Below are 26,384 nucleotides of genomic sequence, written 5' to 3' on the forward strand. Positions count from 1 at the left end.
CTGTAGCTGACCAAAATTGAGTTTTGACCACTTTTTATTTAATACAGTTTGGTAGTTTAGTCCAGTGGTTCCAAACCTATTAAACTATGCCCCTCCAAAGGGTAGAGATTATCAATGGTCGGTCCATTGATGTTATTGTAAGAACATTGTTGATTCCTTATCTTTGAATCTGATGCCATCATCAAGTAAAAAATATAACAGTGTGCTGCCTCACAGCAAGAAGGTCCTGGGTTCAAACTCTGCTGGGGCAGGCCTTTCTGTGAGAAGTTAGCATGTTCTCCGTGTGAGTTTCTTCCAGGTTCTCCGGTTTCCCCGTGTACATTATGGTTGACTCTCAACAGTCAGTCAGTGTCCTTGACTGGGTCACTGGTTGGTCTGCAGGATCTTACACACCCTGCCCACTGCTCCAGAGTACCAGTTTCACCTTGTTATACATTGTGTGATCAAATAATGATTCTCTTCTCTCGCTCTTCAATAACCTGGGAAAATGAATGACATTCTCATTGTATTTTTTGCTAATCGGCAAATATTAATGGTAACATTAGTTGTAGCATACCTGCAAGCATTAGGATTTTAGTGATGCCTGCTCTGATCTAAACAAAGAGTCAGATGTAGAGTCTACTCCACCTCCAGAGGGACCAGCCACTGTCTGTACCCACAGCCGATGTGAGAAAATTCTTGCTGAGGGTTAACATTCATATAGTTCATATAGTTCATAGGCAAAGACACACAACCTTGTCAGTGGAGCTGAGGTGGAGCAGGTGAACAGTTTTAGGTTCCTGGGAATCAAAATCACAAAGCTTATGGTCCTGACACAACAACAAATAGAAATAGAAAATAGAAAAATAGAAATCATCCTGACTGGAAACATCTCAATCTGGCATGGCTTGTGCGTGGCCCAGGGCAGGAAGGCTCAACAGTGAGTGATTAAAACCGTGATTTTTTTTTTTTTTTTTTTGAGCTGAGGCCTTCGTGCGGCTGTAGGAACAACACAGGAAGTGGATTGTCAGACTCCTGGCAGGACCCTGAGGCTGACTAATAAGCTTTACCTTCTCCCCCTGACTGTCTACGACCATTCATGGTTGACTTTGGACTTTATATAGCTCATCGCTGGTTAGTCAGTAGAGGCCCTGCGTCACTTGCCGGGGATAAAACTGTAATGAGGATGGGATAGGAGATAATAAGGACAGAGATGACAAGGTGGAGGAGAGAGTGGGGGTCTCTAGCTTCCGCATTTCGTTTTGAATACAGTGCAGAAGAGAGAAATGCTCTTTTTTTTGTACTTTACTTGAATTGTAAAAACTTATTATCTCCCTTTTGAGATCAAAAACATTCTCCTATTTGGGAAGGGATGTTTTACATATTTAATACAAACCTAAATGTATTATCCAGATGTGCAAATATGTATAATAGTCATTTTTTTCACCTGTATTTGAATAGCTGTAGTCTGCAACTGAAGGCTGTAGTAATGTGAGGTGAAAATCCCCTGCCTCCCCTGTTGCTTGTTGCTTTTTTTTTGGGAGGGGGGGGGGGGGCGTCATAATAGTTTATAGGTTACACAGGGATGATCACCCGATGATGCGTTTCTTTGCTGCTAATCCGTGGTGGCTCACGGTCCAGGATTGTGCCTTGACCTTCAGGTGGTGCTTGTTAATCCAGTTAGCCCGAGGCAGCCACTGTGGCAATCCCAGGAGACCTGTGCTGGCTGCGCTGTACTCTGGATACCTCTACGCCACCGGCATGCAGAGCCACCTGTAGACGCGCAGGTAAGGAAAATATGTTTTAGTTTAGTTTTTGCACAGGGGTAGAGAAATGCATTTTTTAACATATGGACAACTTGGTTGTCCATTTGTGACCGCTGATCACAGGTGAGTGATCTGAAACATTGATGTTGCTGTAATCAAATGCTTCTTCCGAGCTTCTGGTTTGGCCTGTACTGCAGAGTCTAACAGAATCAGTCGACAAAGAACAACATCTATGGGTGTCCTCTTCTGATTTCTGCTCTTTTGATGGCCGAGAAAGCGCTGGTGTGATGAGGGCATCTGTCAGGAGTTGATCTGGGCCGTTACGCAGCGAGGAAGCCTGTAGATTAGTTGCGTGGTAGAGCTTCACTATTTAATCCAAAACTACAACATTGAGATTATAAGAGGGATGCAAGATGTCACCTTGGCTCTTGTCATACAGTAGATCCACGAGGCAGACCTTACATGTTGCCACGGGGAACAAAGATATGGAAAACTTTTTTTTCTTTTTTCACACCCAAATAGGCTTTATATTGTCCCAGTAAGCAGCGCATTAAATGAAAGACACTGAACCTTTCAGGAAAAGCAAGTCGTGACTGATTGTGGTCATGCTCTCTGGGGATATTAACTTGTAGAAACCACCTGTCACGACAGCTAGGTCAGCCGTCTTGGTTGCCCCCGACTTGTCTGCTGCAGCCAATTAGCAGGACATCTTGCAGGTTCAGTGAGCCACTTTTTCCCCCGTTGCTGAACTGAAGTGGATTATCTCAACAGGCCGATGAACTGTCTCTCACGACGGATATAACGCACATCTGAGATTAGGTGGCCCTCCTGCTGGCTCTCTAAAACTCTGTCTCCAGTCAGAATGTCCTCTTTCTGCACATTTGTGCCCGATATCGCAGATTTAACCCCCTGTCACCTGAGGAGGCTGTTGGTAAAGCAGCTTGCGGTGCACTGCAGCCTGAGTGAGGTTAACCTCTGGCCCTCTGCCTTTTGAGTCTCCTCTGACTTTTGACTCCTGAGCGTGAGCTTGCATTAAAGACAGGAGCCTGATTTCAATCTCTTCTTGAGGTTAATTGGTAGATTTAAAAGGCAAGTCCACATTACACACTGAAAACAAAACAATGAGATCCTCAAAGTCAACCTGACATTTAAACTCATGACACAAGGATTTTTTTAATTCATATTTCAAGCCCCACTTGGCACTGTAAAAGTTTCTAAGTGTGTCTGATGAGAAAATAAAGGCAGTTTTGAGGATCTACAGGAAAAAACAGTCAATGCTGGTCAGGCAACCAAGCATCCTTAATCAGGCCTCGTTAGCTCCAGTTGAGGGCTCTCCGTCCGACAGATGAAGTGGCTGCATTATTACAAATTACCATCATTATCATCATCATTACCAACAATGCTTGGTGTAGGGATTTTCAGAGGCTGACGGCTCTGTTTGTGTGTGTGTCCAGCAGGATGTTTAACTGGGTGGTGAAAGTGGTCCCCCAACCCCCCGAAACCTCTGGGACAGATGAAGATGGGAAGGCCTCTGCTACAGTACGTCAACAAACACACACACACACACACACATCAGCACACTTAGAGTGTCGTTTCTGATTTTTTTCCTTCTCACTCTTTTCTTTCTCTTGTCTTCCTGACCTTATAGGACCACAACAAAAACAGACAGGGTGAGGATTAATTTCGACTTGTTTTAAACCAGTTTACTGCTTATGTGTGAGAATTCATGTAAAACATGAGCGTTTTTGGTTTTTGTCTCATTCCACAGTGAGGAGTCCTCTGCAGAAAAACACAGATGAGGCTTCAGACGACAGGTAAACCTCTCTGTCAACTAGTTTCTAAGGACAAGTGGTGTGTGTGTGTGTGTGTGTGTGTGTGTCAACCTACTGACATCTTGCCTTCTCTCTTCACCTCCTCTACAGTCAGGCCCAGACTGGAGTTCTAGGCTGGCTGTCTAATGGGTTCGTCAGCGCCATGCCTCAACCTGCTGGCTCCCCCCGACCCGGCAGGGCTGACACCAGAGTGAGTGTATCAGTGTTGGAGTAGACATGTAGCCTGCTCTATCAATCAGTGTATGCTGGTTAAGGATCGGACTGATTAACTAAATAATATTTGGCTTGTATTAAACTTTTAACTGTTGTTCGTCTTGATGAAGTCAAAGCAAGTTTCAATTTAGAAGTAGCTTTATTACGTTTGCAGGAGACTTTTTTGGCCTCTCAGTGTTTTTTTCTTCCTTTCTTTTCCGTTCAGCTGTCAGGGGAGGATGGAGAAAGGTACAGTATGATCTGATAGGAGTAAATATTGCTGAATGCAATCCTCAAAAGTTAATTCCATTGTTTATCTCACCAGTTCCGGAGTTGTAGGCTGGGTCACTCAGGGTCTGACCAAGGTGTTGCCTCAGCCGGATGAGAAGTACAAAGAGTCTAAAGACGATGAGGAACACACTGAGGTGAGACGCAAGGATGTTTAGTCATACTGATTAACAACATCCAAACAACAAAATTTGTGCATCAGAACAAAACCTAAAACATATTTGACACATGAATGATCCAATTATATCTAAGCATCTCCAATATGTTCAAAGCAGGGTCTTCAATAAGCCACAGGTGATCAGAACCAACACTCATCAGTGTCAGCACAGTTTTTGTATTAGGTGACATTTGACTCAAACAACTTAATACTGCCCCGCAGTGATTAATACCAATCATGTGTAAGGATTAAGCTTATAAAGGAATCCACAGGGGGCTTAGCCACGTTAAAGCCCTCCTATAGCTAGCAGAGATACACATCCAGACAACTTCCCACAGCAAATTAGACAAGATGATTGAAATACTATGTGATAACACATGAAGCTCACATCATGTACATCACTGTCACATTACCAAAAGCAATATATTAAAATATTTATATTAAAGGTGCTATATGTAAGAATTGGCTACCTGTTCAATACATATTCCAAACTAATGAGGGGCAGCATATCACAAGAGTAACTGCTGCTGCTGAATGCTGCTTAATGTCTCTTTAATTAGCTAGTTAGCTCAGTTTAGCTAGAGATCATATTAGCTGAAGCTCGGGGCAAATTGTCGTTGTTTACTATCAGACTTTCAAGTATTGAGGTACAAACTGGCGAGCATGCTAACGTCTATCTCTGCAGCACACGTTTTGAATGTTTTAAACATTAAATTCTCACATGTTGCACCTTTAAAGATCGATCCATTTTCAGTTCACACATTATTGTATGAAACGAACATTTGCCCATAACTGCTCCACTCGAGGCCCCTGTTGTCTGGATTTTTAGTCTGCATGCCGTTCTGTAGGTATGGACATAAAAGAGGCCCATGTGGGATGTGAGGTTTATTGCTCCAGTGAGACCCATTTTTATCCTCCTGACCATTAAAAATGTCTTACATGGAGAGACACACATGTGGCCTGTATGCTGTGGAGCTGGTGGACAAACAAATCATTAACCTCTGTGGGGCTCACGTTTACTTAATGGGTAAAAAGGTTTCAGAGATCAGTTATCCTGATTACTCACTCATTGATAATACAACTATGATTCCCGAATGTGTGGCACTATTAAAGTAAGAAACGTATAGCCATCCTCTGTTTGCTTAACTTTAATGTCCTTTTATGTCCTTTTCTCCTTTAGGTATATGAAATAGCAAAAATGCCAGGTATGCTTTGCCTTTTAACAGGAAATTATGTTTGAATGAGTGATTTCGTTTGAGTAATTTAGCTGATCTTTCTCTGACTGGTCTGTCCAGATTATGATCCCCTCCCACACGTCCCTGTGGTGGAGATGGAATCAGAAGACGAGGTGTCGGAGGTGGAAGTCGTGCCCCCTCAATTTCCTCCCAAGTGAGTGTAAACCACACATGACTACACACACACACACACACACACACACACACACACACACACACACACACACACACACACACACACACATCAGCACAGGTAGTTAAACCACCTTTAAACATGTGAGGGGCTGACCTTTCTTTTTTTTCTGCTGCAGCGTGGTGAACTGGCTTAAACAGATGGTCCCTCAGCCAGTCACCCCTGGGTCCATACCAACAGAACCATCATCCAAGTCCTCCCGCTCCTCTCTGGACAAAAGTACGAACAAGTACACGAAATTGTCTTCATCCACACCCGTGGGCAGGGGCACGAACATACACTGGCAGCGACAGTCACAACTCATGAATACCAATTTGAAACCTGCAAGACTTAAAATCCCCATTACTCTGAGGACTCATTTTGACCTTCTTGGATGAATACTTGTTTTACACGCTGAACTTCATGTCTGTCTTTCCAGTTTTGTCTCCACCACCTGAATCTCTCAGTGGCATCTCACTGGATACTGACAGCAAGGCCTCAGGGTACGTTTTCAATCACTGTCCTTTTCAAGTAGAGCAAGTCATTTGCTTTCACTAAGACGAGCTGAAAGGCAAAAGACACTTTAATAATCTCTGAGGGAAAAATATGAATTTTATGTGCTAGTAAACACCGTACACGAGTTGGATTCAGGATTCAGCAATGTTTAATCCAATTATTAACATAACTGGCTTAAGATTTCCTCTATCCAACTTTCTACTGTACATTGACAGCCAAGATTTGACAGACTTGACCTTTTTTATTGAAATTACATTTATAATTGGAAGCACAAGTACTTGTATCTAAGGTCTTAAGAGCAAACAGTTCATTATTTTGTCTGTTGACAGTGTGGTCGGCTGGTTCATGGCAGGACTGGGCCTGAAGATTCCTCAGCCTGCGATCCCACCCAAAGATGATGCCGAGGTAACTTTTGGGAATAAATGAATGTTTCTTTCTTCCCTCCCCTCTTCTGGTCTTGAAATGTGTCAACCTTTCCTTTACCATCCATCTTTTCTCGTGTATTGTCAGCATAACCTTTCCATCACTATGATGAGTGCAACGCAACTTAAACACCTCTTCTTTCTTTCTTTCCCTCCCGTCTTTACTTTATGCTCTCAGGCTGCATCTGAAGTTCTAAAGAAAGGTGAGTTTTATTCACTTAATTATACCTTCAAGTAGTTAAAGAAACCCCTCTTCCTGCTGTTTCCTTGACAGTACCATTGTTCCTGAGTGCCACAGTTCACAGTTCAATCAGGTGGACCCACAGTATATCACATAATATTTTCTCTGACATAAATGTTACGTCGCCAGAGAGTGAAGCCTTCAAATAACAGAAACCACCTCTTAAATAACTAGTGGATAACTCCAGTGGATCGGTGTAATATTTGAAAAGTGCCGTGTGTGTGTTTTCTGTCGAGGCGTCCTCTTGTTCTTCCCCCCATAGTTTTTGAAGAGGTGTTTTGGTCGGACGGTCGGAGCCTAACTCAGTCCCTCTTCTCCTTCTGTTTCAGGGGGGAAGGCGCTGCGAGCCCCTTAAACAGCAGGAGGAGACGACTGGGGGACGCTCTGATTCCCACACGCACAAACAGACAGGCAGAAAGAGAGAGAGAGAGAGAGAGATACCAATAGGCATACTGTACTGTTGGGGGTACTACAGGTGCTGTGCGCAGGGCAGCTCAGCACAGAAATCAGGCAGCTCTAAAATACTACAAGAATGTAGATATAAACTCACCTTACTGTACTCAATACAGTTTCAGATGAATGTATTTCAACTTATGATGTGTGCATTGAAATATAACTTAAAGATGTACTGTATATCATAAAGCTAATTAGATGTGTTTTGTCTTCAGTATTTGTGATATTGATTTGCACATTTTCTGTGTGACACAGTAATTGCCATTTATTTGAAATTCCTGTAGGGGCGAGACACAAATATCATTTTGCAGACAGGATGTTATTCTGATACACTATTGTGCTTTAACCCATGGCAATGTATATTATATATTCATGTTGCCATTTTCATACACAGAGAAAAAGCAGCAGGAGATATAAAAAGAGGAGATTCATATAAACACAACTGTCTCTGTTTAGAAGCATTTTCGCATAAAATGTCAAATCTTCGTGTCCCAATTCACAGAAATCTGAAAAAGATGATTAAATGGCAGCTACGCTCGTTCACTATTTACCTGTTTATGGATAAAGTAAAACTATATCTGTACTTAATAAAAAGCAGTTTATAATTGTTCATGTATAAGTCCTGCTCCCTTAAGAATCTGTTGAGTTCATTTTGGGTCTTGATCACGTTCCAGTGGGTGAAAGCTTTTCCACAGGTTTAATTGAGGTCAAACAACACAAATGCAAGATAATTACTTTGCATTTCGGTTGTTTAACCTCAATTTAGTGCACTCAAAGGCCTGTTTTGATCCACTTGATCTATGTTTAGAGCCTTGAACTGTGAAATGTGGCCCAGGGATGTGGTATACTGTTGTTTCAGAGGGTTTGACTTGATTTGAAAGAACCATATACTTTGCTCACATCAAAAAAAACATGTTGACTGTCACAGAGACAAGATGGTAGAACATATAATTTCATACTGTAATGTGAGGATACTGCAGGAAAAATAAAGATTCTGTGTGAAATGATTTATGTGGTGTTCTTATCAGTAACCTACCCGATACCCAAGTCTGTGTCTACAGGTCTCGGGGAGTATGACTGATGTGAGAAAAGTAGCATTAAGCCTTTTGTGTCCCCAGAGGAAACTGTATGTAATTTGATAAATTGCCTCCATTGATGTCTAAGATGCATTATGGGAAATGTAGGCACAGGGTTTTGAAAGCAGTCCACAGGTTTAGATTGCACTATTGTTGGCCTCAGTATGGGCAGTTTAAAGAACAAATGATCAAAATCAATACAGCAGAGCCTGATATCAATTTTTTTTTTATCAACACATTATTCTTCCATTTCAAAACCTGGTGCCTACATAACGCACAACACATCTGAGTGATAACACTGGAGAAGTCACAAAAAGCTTTCCGCTAAGTTTTTCACATATGTAGTAGTACTCCCTGTAAACACACTTTAATGTATAGGATGGGCTGAGTTGCCCTTTGAATCTGAAAGCATCCTTTCCCATCTGGGACACCTTCCTTTATCTGCAGACATCTTGTACATGAAACTCCATTTAATAACCGAAAACTGTTGTGGATTGTTTCCGACATGAGACAAACATCTGATGAAGAGACTTGTGTCAAAGCTGTATACCTGTTTACATGTCACCAACATGTCCAAGGTCAACCACATGTCTCTTGCTTCTTCCACACATGTCACTCCTTGTCACCCCACTGTAGTTTCAGTCAAACTTAAACCTGACATGGTACTAGAAGATGTGGAGTCAGACAACGAGGGCACCGGGAAGCATGAATATCAGTCTCAATCTGCGGAACCCTCCCCATCACTGACTCCATCGACATCACACCAACAGCAGGAAGCCTCACTGCAGTCAAGTTCACTGCAGTCCCAGAAGTGCAGTGATACCAACCCACAAGCAGAACAGTCAGAGAGTGGGACAAAAATGTCTCAAGAGGATGCTGAGACCCAGACGGGCCGCTGGACACCGTTCATTGAGAGCATTAAAAGGGAGGCAGAAGATGTAGCTTTGGCTACTATGGAGGAACGGTAAGAGAGAACACTAGGGTGGAGGAGGTGCCATTCTTTTAAAGGAGACATATTGTGCTATTTTGTTTTTTCCTTTCCCTCAGGGTTTTATAGGTAGGTTCTTGTGCATGTAAAATATATTGAAAGTTAACAAAGTCAAAGTCTGCACCATCAGAAGTTCCTCTCTCCAACAGAAAATACTGCTCCTGAAACACCTCACCAATATCATCCTGCCTTTAATTCTGTGACTTTGTGACATCACAGTACATCACCATGTCTACGTTTGCATAATTCTAGTGGCTAGGTAGGCATGTTAGAATTGACTCAGCACTGCTGCTCTGTTGTTGTAAGCGGTGCGGGCTCAGGCATGTGTGAGTTGACCAATCAGAGGAGACAGACAAAGGGGGAAAATAGTGCAGCAGCACTGGACAGTGTGAGAAAACTGATGTGATTTTTCAGCATTAGAGCATCAAAGCCTATACAAGTAGTAACCCAAAATGAAATTACAAACTTGAAAATGAGCATAACATGTCTCCTCTAAGTCACTTACAATGAAAGTAAATGAACGCCAACAGACATTTGTTACAGTAACAAATGTTGCAGTGCAAACCTACACAATTCTAAATTACCCCCATTTAAAATCATATTCAAGAGCTCTAACAATGCATTATTAGTTATATTCATCATATGTAACTTAATGAATAAATTGACTAGAATATTCAAAGCCAAAGTCTTAACATCATCATTATATTTATGCTTTATTTATGGATTGTCTGACATTAAGACCTTACAGTTTTTCTGTCTATGTAGTTTTATTAAAGAGCAATCTGAGCTTAACCAGTTGGCTGGAGTACATGCACAACTGTACACAGTGGTACAAATATAGTGACAAAGCTAAACTTGGTTTAGCATTGTGATCGACTCCTGTCACATCTGAAAATTACTAACATTTACCTCACAGCTTAGTGATATCAGTGTGTTCTGTCTCTCTTCAGTCTCATGCAGGAGCGCCTGGAGATGGCCCGTATGGCTGAGGAGGTGGCCAGGCAGACAGCTGAGATGGCCATTAGACAGATGGCCAGTGAGGGACAGTCCATCAAACTCTCACTGGGGAGTCAAGAACTGCTGGATGAGCCCACAGCTGAGTAAGACCTTGTGTTCAATCAGAGTTAGAGACAGAAAGTGTGTGTGTGTGTTTTTGTTTGTGTGCATTTTGGCAATGGGAGCATCATTGTGACACTGCGTGTTCACTATGACCAGGCTGCCGGAACCACAAGAAGAGGAGAGCCAAGTGGTGGACGACTGTAAACTCACACAGTAAGAATGCAAACCTTTCCAGATGTTGTCACTGTGTCAAGCAGGTTGTTGAACTGATGAAAGTTTGGATGGGAACTTGTTTAACAGTCCAGCAATATCCCAATGTAAAATATGCTTAATTACAAGGAGAAGAAAAAAACAAGTAATTAATAATTTTTTAAAACTTTAAACTATGTGAAACAATATGGCCCTTTTCAGAGAATGAATGAATGAATGAATGAATAAACACACATATATCGAACATGTGAAAACGCAATAAAACAAAAAGTTAAATTAGTTTGTAAAAAATAAGCATAATAAGATGAAAAGCATGTTACAAAGTATATTCCATTGGCAAGCACTGACATGCCCGAAAAGGAGTAGGAAGAAATATACAAGTCTACCCCTTCCACACCTCAGTAATCAATCATAATCAGTTTACTTCTGTTCCTGAACCGGTGTACCGTCGAATGCTCCTATTTGACTATATTCAATTCGATATACTATATGTACAATTAATCAATCACATATTATATATAGATTAATTTACATACACACAGAATCATATTATTGTTGTATTGGAGTTGTATTGGAGTGGACAACACTGTTGGATAGTTTAATCATTAATAATGCGCCACCTTTGATGAACTCAGTAAGGTTTTCTATGTTAAATCCGAGTATGCAAAGTGACTTCATTAGACAAAAAGTACAGTATTTTTTAGGCTTATTACCTCTGAAATGTAATAACCATACATTAGATTGGAAAGCGGAAGTAAACTAAAAGTAACTGAAATTGTACAGGAGAGCAGGCTACTCAGGAAAATGTCCGTAATTACTTACCAGCACCGAGGAGACGGTTTCGTGCTGGTCCAGGTTGTCAGGTCCCAAATCCCGCGGGTTCTCGTTAAGTGATCTTTGCCGCGCGCTGCCTCATCATCACTGCTGTGCCATAGCAACCACAGCTTGCCTTGGAAACAGCCTCCCCCCCTCTTTAGCCGTTCCCCGTAACAGTGTGCACCTGCTGCTGTTTCGCAGGGAAAATGATGGACGGAGATGTAATGGAACATTTTCCCAGCTGTTTTTCTACAATAAACACATTCTCTTGATTTTTTTTTAAAAAGCTTTTAAACGACCTCACGGTCCAAATTCGTGTTAGTTGTCGTGTCTCGACGCTCGTGGACATTTTCTGTGGGGGCTGTTAACGGTCAACGCACACAGAGAAAGTGAGTATGTTGTGTACACATCGCGGTTAGGTGCTGGACAAATACATGTTGTGACTGGATGAGTTTTTGCCTTTTATTTAACCATATTTTAATTATTATTCTGGTGTCAACAGAGTGTTACATAAGCTTGTCTGCTACAGGTGGTCACCGAAAGAGTAGTTTTATGCTAAAAGCAGAGAGAAAACACTACTAAGCTGGTTAGCTTACACTGAGTAAAGTTCAGGCTTCCACATTTTCCAGTATGAAGTGAAATATTTCCCGAGTAATTTAACCTCTGTTTTGTTTTCATTCCGTTTATAATATACCACAGAAAAATTAATCATATATATTAGTCCTAATTTTCATTCGTTACCCATGCAGTAAAATACAGTGTCATTGACATCATATCTGTTTGTCTACACAGGGACATAAACTTGTGTGCTGCATTACCTACTAGCAGATACACAGCTCTAAAAACCAAGGACATTTTACCCTAAAAATGTAAATATTTTTCATGTTATTTAATGTGCAGCCACCACAGGCCTTGAAGCCCAACTTGACATTATCACCCATCTCATAGTTTTAGGCCGGCAGTTTAAATAAACTTTTAAATGTAAGCCATATCATGTTACCATTTATCCTCTCAAAACAGCTTTACTGTGTTTCTAGCCTGTACAAAACAGTAAAATTACAATTTCCAGAGGGTACAAACTACATTAGATAAGCCTACCCACATATAGATACTCATTAGTCCTGTCTTAGTGCCTAAGAAAATGTCTGTTTTTGTGAATATGGACTTCACATTCCAAAATCCTTGAAGGGTACAATGTAGTATATTATGTATTAGGGTAGTTTTCTCTAAAAATACCACCATGTCTATGCTAACCATAGTATTCTATTGATATGGACCAAGTAACGTTGAGCCAACCAAACAGTGTGCCTTATGTGGAGACCCACAGACTGCGCGGTCGGATACATTCATTGTTTTGTCTCCTGTTCTGTCCTGCAGAGAGGAACAGAGTCTTGCTGAGGAAGAAGTGAAGGAAGTGACTGAGGACTCTATTGTCGAGGAACCAGGTAGAGATCAAGACAAAGACAAACACCAATGCACACACTTACGAATTGACAGTACCGTCCCCTAGAAAGAGATTGTAGCTGGAAAAGGCTCCAAACATAGATGGCATCGCATGCTAAAGTATAGCCCAACTCTTTGTAATAGTTCTATTTTTTTTTAAACCACTTGATCTTATCCATTGTTATGTCTGTCACATCTTTATCATCAATATCAGACATTTTATGTTTATGTTTTTCTGGTATGCAAATATTTAAATTTCATGAAATGTATCATTTCAAAAAAATCTAGAAGCAAAAGAGGAAGCAGAGCCACAGCAGACCTCCCCCTCTCCACCTCCAAGTCCTGAACCAGTTGAGACAGCGGAGCCAGAGCCAGAGCCAGAGCCTGAATCACAACCTGAGCCAGAGCCAGAGACCAAGGAAGCCAGTCCAGAAGCAGAGCCTATAACCCAGCAGCCACAGAAATCTGAGAAAGACGGTCAAAGCCCCAACGCTGACAAAACATCTGAAAAAGTAATGTCCATGGGTTGAACATGCACTGTGATGAAAATTTCACAAAGGACTGCAACTAATGATCTGTGGATTATTTTCTTTATAAATTGATTAGTTGTAGTTGCAGTTGGTCTGTAACATGTCAAAAAAATTGTAAATTATTTCCATCAGTGTTTCCAAGATCCCAAAATGACATATTTAGATGTTGTTCTGTCCACAACTCTATGATGTTTAGTTTACTGTCAATGGGAAGAAAGAAACTAGAAAATATTAACATTTACTGAGCTGGAATCAGAGAACTTTGATCTGATCAACTTGAAATAATAACTTAAACCAATTAATCCATTATCATATTAGTGGGTGATTCATTTAATAATTGACAACGAATTTGACCTGATCTAATTTAGGAATGATATTGTAAATACATTCTTGACTGTTTTTAGAGGGTTCTTTCTTCATATTTCTTGTTAAGTTTTGTTTCCTTTTCTTACCTGTCCTGTCTTTTTATGCCTAACTTTAAAACAAGATTGAATTGAAAGAGCTTGAAACTTAATTTTATTACATTATAGTTAGAAATCAGAAATATTTACAACCTTTCCATCCCAACCCAATCCACATAGTATTTAATATCCAATCTCCACTGATCATCACTAACCCCAGCCATTGATTCATTATATTTATGTTTTGTGTAGGAAGAGGAAGCCACTGGGGATGACTGTGGAGGTATGCAATATTCCATTTGTTATGTTTTGTTGTTTTCCACAGGTAAATATTTCATTACAGGATTCTATGTGTCAGTAACATTGACAGGCAGACAACTGCAACTACTACTGTTTGATTAATATAATGTACCTTGTCTAGTTGCCAGTCAACTAAACTCATTAGTTTGCACCAGAAATACTAGGCAGTCAAACTTATAATTATTCATTTATGTACATATTGATTATTTAGACTGCATATTGACTGCACATTGACATGTTGGCTGAAGTCCTTGATCAAGATGTCCAATCCCTATCAGACTGACCACACTGCTGTTTGACTGTCTACTGAAGCCATCTCCCACCTTGCTTATATTCTGCCTGACTGTGAATCTGCCTATACATCTGTCTCTTCTATAGCTCCAGTCAGCTGTGATGCAATTAAGAGCTGCCTGATGCGCATTCCGCACACCTCAGAGTGCTTCGGCAACATCAACGCATTCTTCAAAGAAAACGGCATCTCCACTCCCAAAATACCCTCCATGCCTAAGCTACCCACCCAGCTCTCTGACGTTACCAAGTACCTACCCTCCCTACCACCTGAATTGCGCCAAGAGTTCTCCCAGATCCGACTCACACAGGTCCCGCGAAATATTGCCCAAACTCTGACTGAGTTGTTGCCCAAAAGCTCTGAAGGATCAGTTGGCCCCAGTCTGTCCAGTCTTTCCCAGAGCTTTTCAGACATCCCGCAGAAGCTCTCCCAGATTCCTAGCCGGACGCAGCAGTACTTCCTTAACGTCCAGAACCGCCTCAACAGCCTTATGCCTCAAGATGCCTAAGAAACAACAACAGCAAAATCAGCAGAAAGACAAGAATCAGCACGATTTAGAGCTCAACCAGCTCATCCGACACTCCCCTCTCCCTCCTGCTCACCATCCTCAGCTCCGCTCCCGCTCCCCGTCGCCATCCTCTCCTAACGGAAGCGCCCTCGAACTGCCAAATGTGCCATCCTACCCACGCCTGCCGCCTATTGTCAGTCCCCCATCAAAGCAGCTCAACTCACTTTCCCGCCAGCTGTCAGGTCTCTCTAACCCGGCGTTCTTCATTGAAGACGACTCAGACATTCCAGCAATAAGACGTGCAGGTGAATTTGCAGCAGTGGAGATCATGAAATTCATTGTAGAAACCTGAACCTGAGCAAATTGACAGTTGACTCATAATGTGTGGTGTCAGGATAAACTAAAATGAAAGAACAGCTGATGCAAACAAATAATCATATATAAAGACATTTTCTAGCTGTAAATAATCAACAGAGTTCAGATGTCATTGCCAAACATATGCCAGTGTGTTCAGGATCCTGAGCACACTGTCAGGAAAATAAAAAGGTAGCAGTTCAGTGCTGTGATTATAGATTTTAGTGTTTGTGTTGTCTCTTCTGTAATTTCTAAGATATAAGCTCAGATACAGACAGCTCATTTGTTTAATGAGTAAGAAAAAGCAGTGTATATGCAAATTCTCAATTTGTCAAGGAAAAAGATGAATAAGAAACTTTTTTTTACAGAGTTTAAAAGTTTAAAAATGTATACTACAGCTGAACCACTCTCCACAAACTATGTTACTGTAAAATACTGTAATGTATGTTAGTGTGCTAGTGCACAGCGAGTCAGATTAGCCCGACTGAAAAACTTGCCAGATGAGAAGGCTAGTCCTCTCAGCTGCCAGGGCACTCATATACATGGCCTAGTTTACTGGTGGATCCTCCTGCATTAGCCTGATGTACATCCCGCCAAATCTTCTTCCCCCTCTCACTGTCCTGCCCTGGTCAACTTATCTGTGACCTGCTTTGCCCCTTGCTGTGTGCTGTACTGCAGCTCCACTTGTCCCAACGCATCCACATCATCTGTGATGTTTTTCATTAATCAATGGACATTTGATGCCTTTTATCCTCCAGACAGCTCAAGCATAAGCCTTCGTCCAGCCGTCAATGTAGAGGATGTTGACTCAGATCATGAGATAGGGGGGAGAGGAAGAGGAGGGGAGGGACAGAGCAATGTTCCCCAAATCCTAACCCCACAGGACCCAAAACTTACAACCCTAACTGTCCCCGTGACCCCTTCAGGAGGTCGTCAAAGGTGAGAAATACTATCACGATTAGTTTATGTATTCTGCCATTGAATAAGTAGTAGTATTAAGTATAAGGGTAATTAAACACTCCAGTTTAACTGGGTGTCCATTACATTTTGTTATATCTGTTTCTCTCCCTCATGCTTTTCATCTACAGTAAAGGAGAAAAAGAGTAAGGAAGCTGCATGGATTGTTTGGGTTGCTGTGCTTTAAATCTTCTGTCAACAATAATTATATGCTTTCTCTCTGGTGAATATGCACCCATGATAAAGCATTTCACAAGGGAGAAAGTAATGCATTATGTGGGTTAGGTCAAGTTGCAAGTTGTTGGCAAGTGGAGTGGTTTCTTCCAAATGAGATCAATATGACATTGACAGTTGGCAAAACACAATATGTATTGATTCTAGAGATCAAAACTTTTTTAAATAATATACAATACATTTCATTGGTAGAGATGTGTTTGATGGTTTTTACTGGATTTTTAAATGTATCATTTTGGAGTGAAACTCTTCACAAACCTCTGTTTAGTGCTATTTGAAATGGATCTGCTGCCCCCTACTGTCTGCTGTACATCACAGTAGAAGCAATGTGTTGGTCTGTCTGTATTTCAGTGTCCTGCAAAGACTGTGTTGCTTAGAAAAAATTTAAATTCCATCCAATTTGCTGCCAAAATAACCTACACAAGCAAACAAGCACATAGTGTTATGCAGAACACAGACAGTTTGTTATATGAATAATTGTCGAGTGTTTCTTCTTCTGTGTTGTGGTGTTCTGTTTTGCATGAACTGTTCACTTTTGCATGGCTTTTTATTGCTTTTGGCTGCTGTATGGTTATTGTCATAACGTAGCAAAAGTCAATAAACAGATGCTCGCAATCTTGCACTTCTTGCCTATCTTCGCTTTTTATCAGTGTCTTGAATTTTAATATCATGCTATTACTGGCACACACGTAAACCCTGTCCCTCACTGTCCCTCTCTCATAAACACACACACACACACTCACTTTAAACCTTGCTCTCACCATCCACAACTATAGTGGAAGGAATCGTAGGACTATCTGGACAAAGATGTAAGATATCTGACCTTTATTAATACTGTATTGACTCATCTAATATACATCTATCTCCGTATCCACACATCATGCTGACAAGTCAATATTTCCTTTCCTTCATATTATCCTTCACCATTCTTTGACCCATTTGAATTCACCAGTCTTTGCTTGTTCACTCATTAAACCATCATTTTCAGTGCTCATTATTTTGCATTAATCACAATCATAAAGACGTTATAACATTTATAATTTTTAACAGTAACTGATGTAAAGTAAAGCCACATCACATTCAACTAAAATTTTGTCTCAAATTTGAACCATTGACATTGCTGTGTTTACTTAACTTCAACAGTAGGAGGCTGCACTCCCAAAGTGAGGACGATGATGATGAAGCAAACATCCCTGTCAGAGCCTGGCCCAGCCAGTCCAGCCTGCACAGCACAGATGACATGTGAGCACTGTGCACATACACAAACAAATAAAGTGTGAGTTCTGTTATTTAGCTGTTGGCATGTAATGATATACTGACATTTTTTCAAAGACTTAAAGAGCGTCCAGCGTCTTCAGCTAGTCAGACCAGTACAGTGGTCAACGAGCGTCTTCAGGAGCTGGTCCGGATGTTTAAAGAGAGAACCGAGAAGGCTAAGGAGAAACTCATTGACCCTGACAGCTCAGATGAAGACAGCATTATCCCATGTGAGTCTCTACACATACACACACCCAGACACTGAGCTGGTACATCAGCACGAAACCAGTGGAACCCGTCAGGAATATATGAATGATAGTCGTTGTAGATTGCAGCAGCTGTGTTTTTTAGTATATTCTTTATTTTCAGGTTAAGAGTCAGCCTTGTCCAGCCGTGAAAATGTCTACTCGTTAAAGTCATACCTACACCTTGTGTGTCATCTGCTCACAAAAAGCTAGATGACACATGAAACATGAAACTGCCCACTTATGCACACGCACAGGTGAGAGGTAGTAGTAGTAGCTTCTCTCCAGGGTTCAGCCTCCCGATAATCCTACCTTCATCCCTATAGATGAACCACCAGTGTCCCTCATTCACACAAATACATTTAGTTTCGACAGTGTGCAATCCAAGTTTGGTATGGATGCAGAACAAAATCAGCAACATACTGTTGAAAAAGGGAAGCATTTTTGTCTGCACACTATAGTTTACAAGCTCCTGAAAGTTTATTGAAGTGACCCTCAACCAGCAACACATTGTTGTTTTAATATATAATTCCAGAGACTGTAAATTAGTGTTTGTGCCTGTTCTCTTTTTACAGGTGCATTCAGCACATAGGTAGATGCAGTGTAGAAAGTGTTTGGCACTTCTTCTACATTAGTACATCATGACCCTCAGCCCATTTATTGTTAGTGACTTCTTTAGAGGGATAAAAACCCATATTCTAATTTCACAAGAACTGTGCTGTTTTTATACATTGAGCCAAAAGATTTTGTTAATGTCTTCAAGAAACGTCTGCAAATTAATTGATTTGTGGCAAAGAAAAGTAGAACACTACACACCACCACCCACCTACTGCAACCTAACTGCATTATTCAGCTATAGGACTAATCTGCCAAGGCTAACACCATTGTTCCCTTTATAGCACATTTTCTAAACCTTTAATAAATCTGAGCTGGTGTGCTTTCAAAATGTCCTCTGACCTTCTGCTGCTTCTCCTCTCACTGTCCTTCAGCTCCTCCTCAGGCTTCAGCTCCTCAGCCTGCTCCTGCAGCTCAGCCGGTGGACGAGGGAGAGGCACAAGCAGGTCCATCAGGAGGAGCCGGAGGGGGAGGAGGAATAGAAAGTGGAGCAGAGGAGGAGCAGTGTGGCCGCCGCAGCAAGGTGAAAACTCCTCGATGGATACAAGCCTGTATGCACTACCGCTTCCCTGCCAGCATCGACCCCTTCACCAGTGAGAACACAGCCGAAAACACCCAGCGTCTCCACCTATAGCACCATACTGAACAGTAGAATCCTTTTGCATAAACTTCCCAGCATTCATTGACAATCAACGTGGGTCTTATCTGGAGGCACTTAATTCTTCAGCCATATAGTTAGAAAATAATACATAGATTTTGGCTACATGAGAAACCCATATAATGAGCTGTTTAATACTTTCACTTAGGGAACGCTCAATAAATACATTCTACTTATTGTGTTTATATGTGACAAGAACACGATGTGGAACTGGGAGGTTTAGGTAAAGGTGAATCTACTACATTACCTGTCACAATACAGTTACCTGTCTCCTTATTACTTGTCATTATCCATTTCTCTTCACGTCATTTTACATTCACAAGTATTTTGTGAGGAAGTCCATTTTCTGGCATGCATTCTTTCGCCTTTAGCACAAAACAATGTTCGAAATGATGCAAATTTTGCTCAGTAATACAGATTAGATCCTGCTTGATTGTCATTACATCCTGCTTGATTGGCATGCTCTGCCATTCTCTAGTTAACAGCATATAATGGTAGTTGATGCTTAGTTATCATCACTTGATCTGTGAATAGTTATTGATTTCAGTCTCGTCTTACTTTCTACTCCTCGGCCCGCTCACTAAATTTCTTCATCTCCCTGCACCCTCTCACATTTGGCTGTTTCCCCAGACCTGATGTACGTGCTGTGGATGCTACTGGTCACTCTGGCATGGAACTGGAACGTGTGGTTCATCCCTGTGCGCTGGGCGTTTCCCTACCAGACTCCAGACAATATTTACTACTGGCTGCTGATCGACTACCTGTGTGACCTTATTTACATTCTGGACATCAGCATCTTTCAGCCGCGGCTGCAGTTTATCCGAGGAGGGGACATAGTGGTGAGTGGGATACTATAAGCCATTACTGTGACCGAGCTCTATCTCGTGGTAGGAATCACAGAAATTCCTTTTTCATTGGATATAGGCTGCTGGAATCACAGAAAACACTGTTTTATACTGTAATTATGATCAGCCGAGATTACATTTATAACATTAGTATACTGTATTATAAGATATACTTGCCAGGATAAGTCTTCATATCTACAGTTGTTTGGTTTTTATTACAGTTTGACAAAAAAGAAATGAGAAAGAACTACATGAAAACCAAACGCTTCAAAGTAAGTAACTACAGATGAATAAGTATATTCTTCTTTCCTGGGCATCAAATGTTGATCATTAAGTCTATCATCTAAGCAATTTTGTCAGTGATGCGTTTCTGGTTTTCAGTTTGATGTAGCCAGCCTTATTCCGCTGGAACTCTTCTATTTTAAAACTGGCGTCAACCCTCTACTTCGCTTACCCAGACTACTGAAGGTGAGGTTAACTACTTAATCCATTACAATGTGTTACAGTATCAGCATTATGACAACCAACACGCGTCTAATCCTTCAACTATTTTTTAGCAAGAATGTGTGTCGAATTTAATGAGCCACAAACAATGTTACACTGACAGTATCAAACACAGAATCAGTAAGCATGATGTTTGTACAAGAAAAGTTAACTACCAAGGCTCCATGTATCAATATAGAGAATTCAGATGTCAATTACTGAGATATTAGAGTGTCTGACATTTTTTGTTCTCTTTCAATGCCTCTGCAGATCAACTCCTTTTTTGAGTTCAACGAGCGTCTCGAGGCCATCTTAACCAAAGCCTACATCTACAGGTGGGCTACAACCTGATGATATCTTCCTGCGCTGCGTGGAATTCTATCTTCTCTGTACTCGTTTTTTCTGTAGTCTTCTCGCTTTGTTGTCTTCACTTTCCCTATGACGAATGAACCAATATATCTGTCTCTCAGGGTGATACGTACGACCACCTACCTTCTTTACTGTCTCCACTGCAACGCCTGTCTGTACTACTGGGGCTCTGCCTTCAATGGACTAGGATCAACAAAATGGGTGTATGATGGCAAGGGCAACAGGTTGGCCTGCGATAAACACACATACCACATGCACAACTGGTTTTTCTTGTTTAAAGGTTGCTGACACAGCAGTTGAAATAAAACAAGTTTTTATTATTCATTTTTATCATTTATAATTTACGTACTTCATTCAGTCGCACAACATTTTGATTCTCCTGCCCGTCTGTTTTTATTAAGAGGAGTTTTCTTGTCCTGCCTTTTTCTCACGCCTCCTTACTTTGTCTCTGCTCAGTTACATTCGCTGTTACTACTTTGCGGTGAAGACCCTCATCACCATTGGCGGTCTGCCGGACCCCACCACCCTGTTTGAGATTGTCTTCCAACTTATCAACTACTTTGTTGGAGTCTTCGCCTTCTCTATCATGATTGGACAGGTATGTATATAATGTAATGCGGACATTAATGCCTTCGACTACTCTTTGTGTAAAGATGGTGTTTAGATGAATAAACATAATGTTATAGTCGGCTAATTTTGCTGATTTGTCTCTCAGATGCGTGACGTGGTCGGTGCAGCCACAGCTGGTCAGACTTACTACCGCACATGTATGGACAACACGATTAAATACATGTCCTCCTATCGAATCCCCAAAGACGTCCAAAACCGTGTCAAAACCTGGTACAACTATACCTGGCAATCACAAGGCATGCTAGGTAAGAAGATCATTTTGTGACGACTGCATGTTTATACGGTATGTATTACACACCTTCCCTTTTGCTCACACTGTACCTCAAATTGTTTGCTTTCCAGATGAGCAGGAGTTACTGACTCAGTTGCCAGATAAAATGCGTCTGGACATTGCTATAGATGTCAACTATTCCATCGTCAGCAAAGTCCCCCTTTTCCAGGTAGGGATTCCTAAAAACACATTAAAATGATAGCACAGTTTACATGATAGAGACTGATATAGTATTCTTAAACATACAATGCAAGAAGTCCGACATGTTTCAGTGAGTATCTGATATGAATTAAAACCATATAGAGATCAATAAGAGATCACCAGTTTTAGAAACACTGTTTTCTAGTATTTTTGTCCTCCCTCTTGACAGGGTTGTGACAGACAGATGATCTTTGACATGCTGAAAAGCTTACGCTCCGTTGTTTACCTGCCTGGAGATTATGTCTGCAAAAAGGTACATACCATATGCAAACTTGACTGAATATTATTTACAAAAGACAACTGTGTGTGGCATTTAATTTTCAGTTTTTCCCACTCTGCTCATTCTCATTACCTGCCTCTTTGTCTTTCGCAGGGTGAGGTGGGTCGGGAGATGTACATCATAAAAGCAGGGGAGGTGCAGGTGGTTGGAGGGCCTGATGGAAAGACAGTCTTTGTAACTCTCAGAGCAGGATCAGTGTTTGGAGAGATCAGGTAAAGAGTCTCTGTAACAATGTAAAGTATTTCTGTCATAGGTAATACTTCTTTCAGTAATAAAACCCAAAAAAAAATAACAGTAAAAAAAAATTAAATGGAGCGACAATTAAAGGAGCTGCAAGTTTATCATGTTTTACTGTAATTTTTGCATCAAACGTTCAACTGACTGATCTCTCTGATTGGCAGTTTGCTTGCAGTAGGCGGGGTTAACAGGCGCACAGCAAACGTGATCGCACACGGCTTTGCCAATCTCTTCATCCTGGACAAGAAAGACCTGAATGAGATCCTGGTCCACTATCCCGAGTCCAAGAAACTGCTCCGCAAGAAGGCCAGGTTGGACATCACTGGCACTACACATGAACATGATTATATTGAAACCACATCAAACCAACAAACCATCATTGTACTCCCTGCTCTGTATCTGCACTGTATAAGAGATGTATGACTCTCAAACTGTGGACCAGTAAAGATATGGATGAAAAATGAACTGATACAATAGCTTTGCTGCTCTGTCCTGTCATTCACGTCATTCTTACTTGAGGCTGATAGAAGTTACTGTCTCCACCACAGAAAGATGCTTGCTAAGGGAAAGAAACCTGAACCCAAAGCAGAGGCTAAGGATCCACCTCAGGTCCCGCCAGCCCCTGTTAGGGCGGAGACCCCTAGACTGCTGAGAGCTGCCCTGGAGATGACAGAGAGATCGTCTGGACTTAAAGGAGCTCTGGCTAAAGTCAAAGAGAAGACCAACAAGTCCAGTATCTCGTTACAGGTAAACAGAGTGAAAACTGAGCAGACCAAAAAAGAAACAGATGCATATGTGGCAGTGGCAAAATAATCTCTCTTCTCTTCTCTTCTCTTCTCTTCTCTTCTCTTCCAGCCCTCCATCTCCTCCACCCTGCCTCCTCCATCTCCCACCTCCAGCTCAGGACCTGACAGAGACGCAGACACGCCGTCACCCATGTCTGCCAGCTCTGCGATGTATCGCTCCGCTTCCCATTGCCGCAACAACAACAACAACTCTGCCAGGCCTCACTCTCCCTCGCAGTGCCATGGCGACGAAGACGAGATTCTTGCCGTGAACCGAAGAGAGGAGGGTGCCAGTGAGGTTGATGGAAGCAGATGTGGGAATAGGAAGGAGAAGACGTTGTGATAAATCTTTAAAGGAAAAGTAAAAACATGACCAGTGTATCTGCTGTAAATTGACAGAATGGTGGAGTGAAAGAGAGGGGCGGTTCTGTAAATGAGCATTTGAAAATGTTTGGAACGGCTTCAATGCAAAAATATCAAGGTAGTACTGTATTACAATCTGACCCATGACACACTGTCTACATCATGCTGTGTAGTCGTTATATAAAAACCTGGTATATTTTGTCACTTTGGTCGATGTTGCATTAGCTGCTGTGGGATGAGCTGTGTTTTGCATTAGAACCTACACATCTTGTGGGCGTCCCTGTCTGTCCCTGTATTTCTCAATATGGAGTCGTAAGAACAAGTCCAGATTCATTCTGTTCATTCTGTTCTCCATTTGCTTTGCAGTGTTCTCTCAGCCTCCACCACTGTGTTCATCTTTATTATTCTCAATATAAGATAATCTAATGTAGGAGCAAGCCATTCCCCACCTGGTTACCTCTTCAGAATTCATTTTTACATCATCTACACTGAGTTCACGTGACTGAATTCAATGTAGCTGTGATGATGACTGAATGCTGCGTGGGATGGCATGGCTAAGCCATTACAGTAATTTAGCTGTTTATAATCATTTCTACGAAACTGAACTTCTTGTCTTTCTAAAACATACAAACATGTTTTTGCTGTTGTTGTCTGCTAACTCTGTACGGATTATTTTGTAACAGTAAAACCACAATTTGCCTTATAAGTTTTGTCATTTACCCATGTCTTGTGTTGGTGTGAGTAGCTTGCATTGCTGATGTTTGAAACACAGTACAGACTTTGTGTTACAAATAAATGTTGACAGGTCATCTGAGATTACTTTATATAGATTTTCAGTCTGTCTTTGACCATCATGACTTTACGCATAGCAAGCTCAAACATCATCTAGCCTCTTATTACCTCAACGCTGCATTTGATATGCTAATAGATACTGTGTACGTCATCGATCAATTAATCACTCATCACTATCTTATTTATTTAGCCATCAATACGTGTGAAACCATTGCTTTACATATTTTACTTGCTTTTGACATGTTTTCATTTATGTTTGTTTTGTACAACACTGTAAATATATATTTGTTTTTTTGTTTTGTTTTTTTAGATGAATCACATTTTCATTTTCTCATAAATGTAAAATCTCTGCGCTGCTCTACGGCATCATTACATATGAATACATTATAATAATGCTTACTGTTTAATTTGTACTGTAATTGTGTTTAAGACTCAGTTATGATGTAAGAATTATATTTTTTTCTATAGATGTTTTAATTATAAATACAGCTTCAGATTATTGACCAAGATACCAGCTAACCATACTGCCAGACTGTGTAGAAAGCATTGTTTTGTGTGTGTGTGTGTGTGTGTGTGTGTGTGTGTGTGTGTGTGTGTGTGTGTGTGTGTGTGTGTAGTAGGGGCAGAGCGATGAGTGTTTACGATGGACTCTAAAGAAATTAATGTGTAAAATAATGTCCTTAAACTGGATTTTGTCACTATTGTAGCTGTCTTTTGTGGATTTTGTTTGAATAAATGACAGTTTTCAGCAGGTTCTGTCCTGAGTGTCTTGTCTGACCTGAAGCGACTATTAAAGTACAAAGAGCCTGACAAACAACATGATAAACTACAAAGAGTAAACCACAAATCAAAACATCACAAACCAAACAGGAAGCATGTTACATCGATGTATCGGAAATCAAGATGGCACCGTGCCAGTGGCAGCCTATCGTAGCAGCTCCTGGTACTTTGTAGTTTTAATTGAGTTTTTACTGTGTTTTTAGTTGTTTTTCTTACGTATTTGTACACTGCACTGTGGATTTATACACTATCCACACATAAAGATGCTTTTTCACCGGTTTGGATATCTCCTCCTTTTTTCATACTAGGGTCGCTCCTGGTGACTGGAAGTCATGCCTGCTTTAACTGGTGCTCATTTAGCACTCATAACTGGCTAGGGTCCCAGATGTGCTGGAGGCATGGTCTGAGAATTGTCTCGAGAACGGTCATCAGCCCTGTCTACTAACCAGGAAAAACATTCCAATCACCTGCTCATCGATCCAAGTCATGTATAGGTATGCTATTTTTGACGTGGCTTGTGCACTCCTATTCCACACAGAGATGCTGTGGGCTGCAAACCACTGTACAACTAACGCTACAGAGCACACAATGACAGTATAGGTGACTGGGTTGATGCCTCATGATGTTCGAGTTGCTCAGCTCCCTTGAGAACAGATCTGAGCTCCCATGAAAGCAGTTCGATAATACCTCAAACATTCAAACATCACTAACAACTATTATTGTAATCACAAAATACTGTATTTTGTAATGTAATGAGTTTTATTGAAGTTAATGATACAAATAAGCTAGAATAAACATCTTTGCGAGGATGTTACAAAAGCCCTTTTATGCCACTTAAAGACAAAAAGCTGATGGAAATGTAACCTTATGGAATATATGTGTTCAAAGGGAGGCAGGAATTTGAGATGAAAAGATTAGATTATCAGAAAAATTATTTGATACATTTAGATTTTCTATTTCATAATTTTGAAATTTTTTTATTTAATAATGTGACTTTTTAATTAATAATGTGACTTTTCATTTAATAATGTAAAGTTTAATGTCACGATTATGACTTTCTATTTCAGGTTTTTGACTTACAATGAGTTTTTTCTGTAGCTTCTACAGGATGTGGCAGGGTATTTTAGACCCCCACAAAGTCAAGATTCTAAGTGG

General features: G+C 40.9%; 1 protein-coding gene across 1 annotated transcript; it reads left to right on the forward strand.

Moving 5' to 3' along the window:
• The first annotated feature begins 1,642 nt into the window (after window positions 1-1,642).
• On the forward strand, window positions 1,643-25,202 carry LOC115587236 (cyclic nucleotide-gated cation channel beta-1). The gene is made up of 38 exons (XM_030426940.1): window positions 1,643-1,766; window positions 3,203-3,284; window positions 3,394-3,415; window positions 3,514-3,559; window positions 3,668-3,767; window positions 3,996-4,018; window positions 4,095-4,194; window positions 5,395-5,419; window positions 5,510-5,603; window positions 5,761-5,861; window positions 6,061-6,124; window positions 6,467-6,542; window positions 6,738-6,762; window positions 8,966-9,293; window positions 10,268-10,417; window positions 10,533-10,589; window positions 12,780-12,847; window positions 13,134-13,357; window positions 14,029-14,059; window positions 15,986-16,166; window positions 16,316-16,330; window positions 17,195-17,227; window positions 17,562-17,660; window positions 17,751-17,905; window positions 18,910-19,128; window positions 19,824-20,032; window positions 20,260-20,310; window positions 20,420-20,506; window positions 20,792-20,856; window positions 20,992-21,114; window positions 21,347-21,488; window positions 21,606-21,765; window positions 21,863-21,960; window positions 22,162-22,245; window positions 22,366-22,484; window positions 22,674-22,820; window positions 23,058-23,256; window positions 23,365-25,202. Exons 2-38 carry the CDS (start codon window positions 3,204-3,206, stop codon window positions 23,635-23,637), a joined length of 4,074 nt encoding a protein of 1,357 aa, XP_030282800.1. The 5' UTR covers window positions 1,643-1,766; window position 3,203; the 3' UTR covers window positions 23,638-25,202.
• Window positions 25,203-26,384: the final 1,182 nt, after the last annotated feature.

Source organism: Sparus aurata, chromosome 8, assembly GCF_900880675.1.
Source record: "Sparus aurata chromosome 8, fSpaAur1.1, whole genome shotgun sequence".
NCBI classification, from domain to species: Eukaryota; Metazoa; Chordata; class Actinopteri; order Spariformes; family Sparidae; genus Sparus; species Sparus aurata.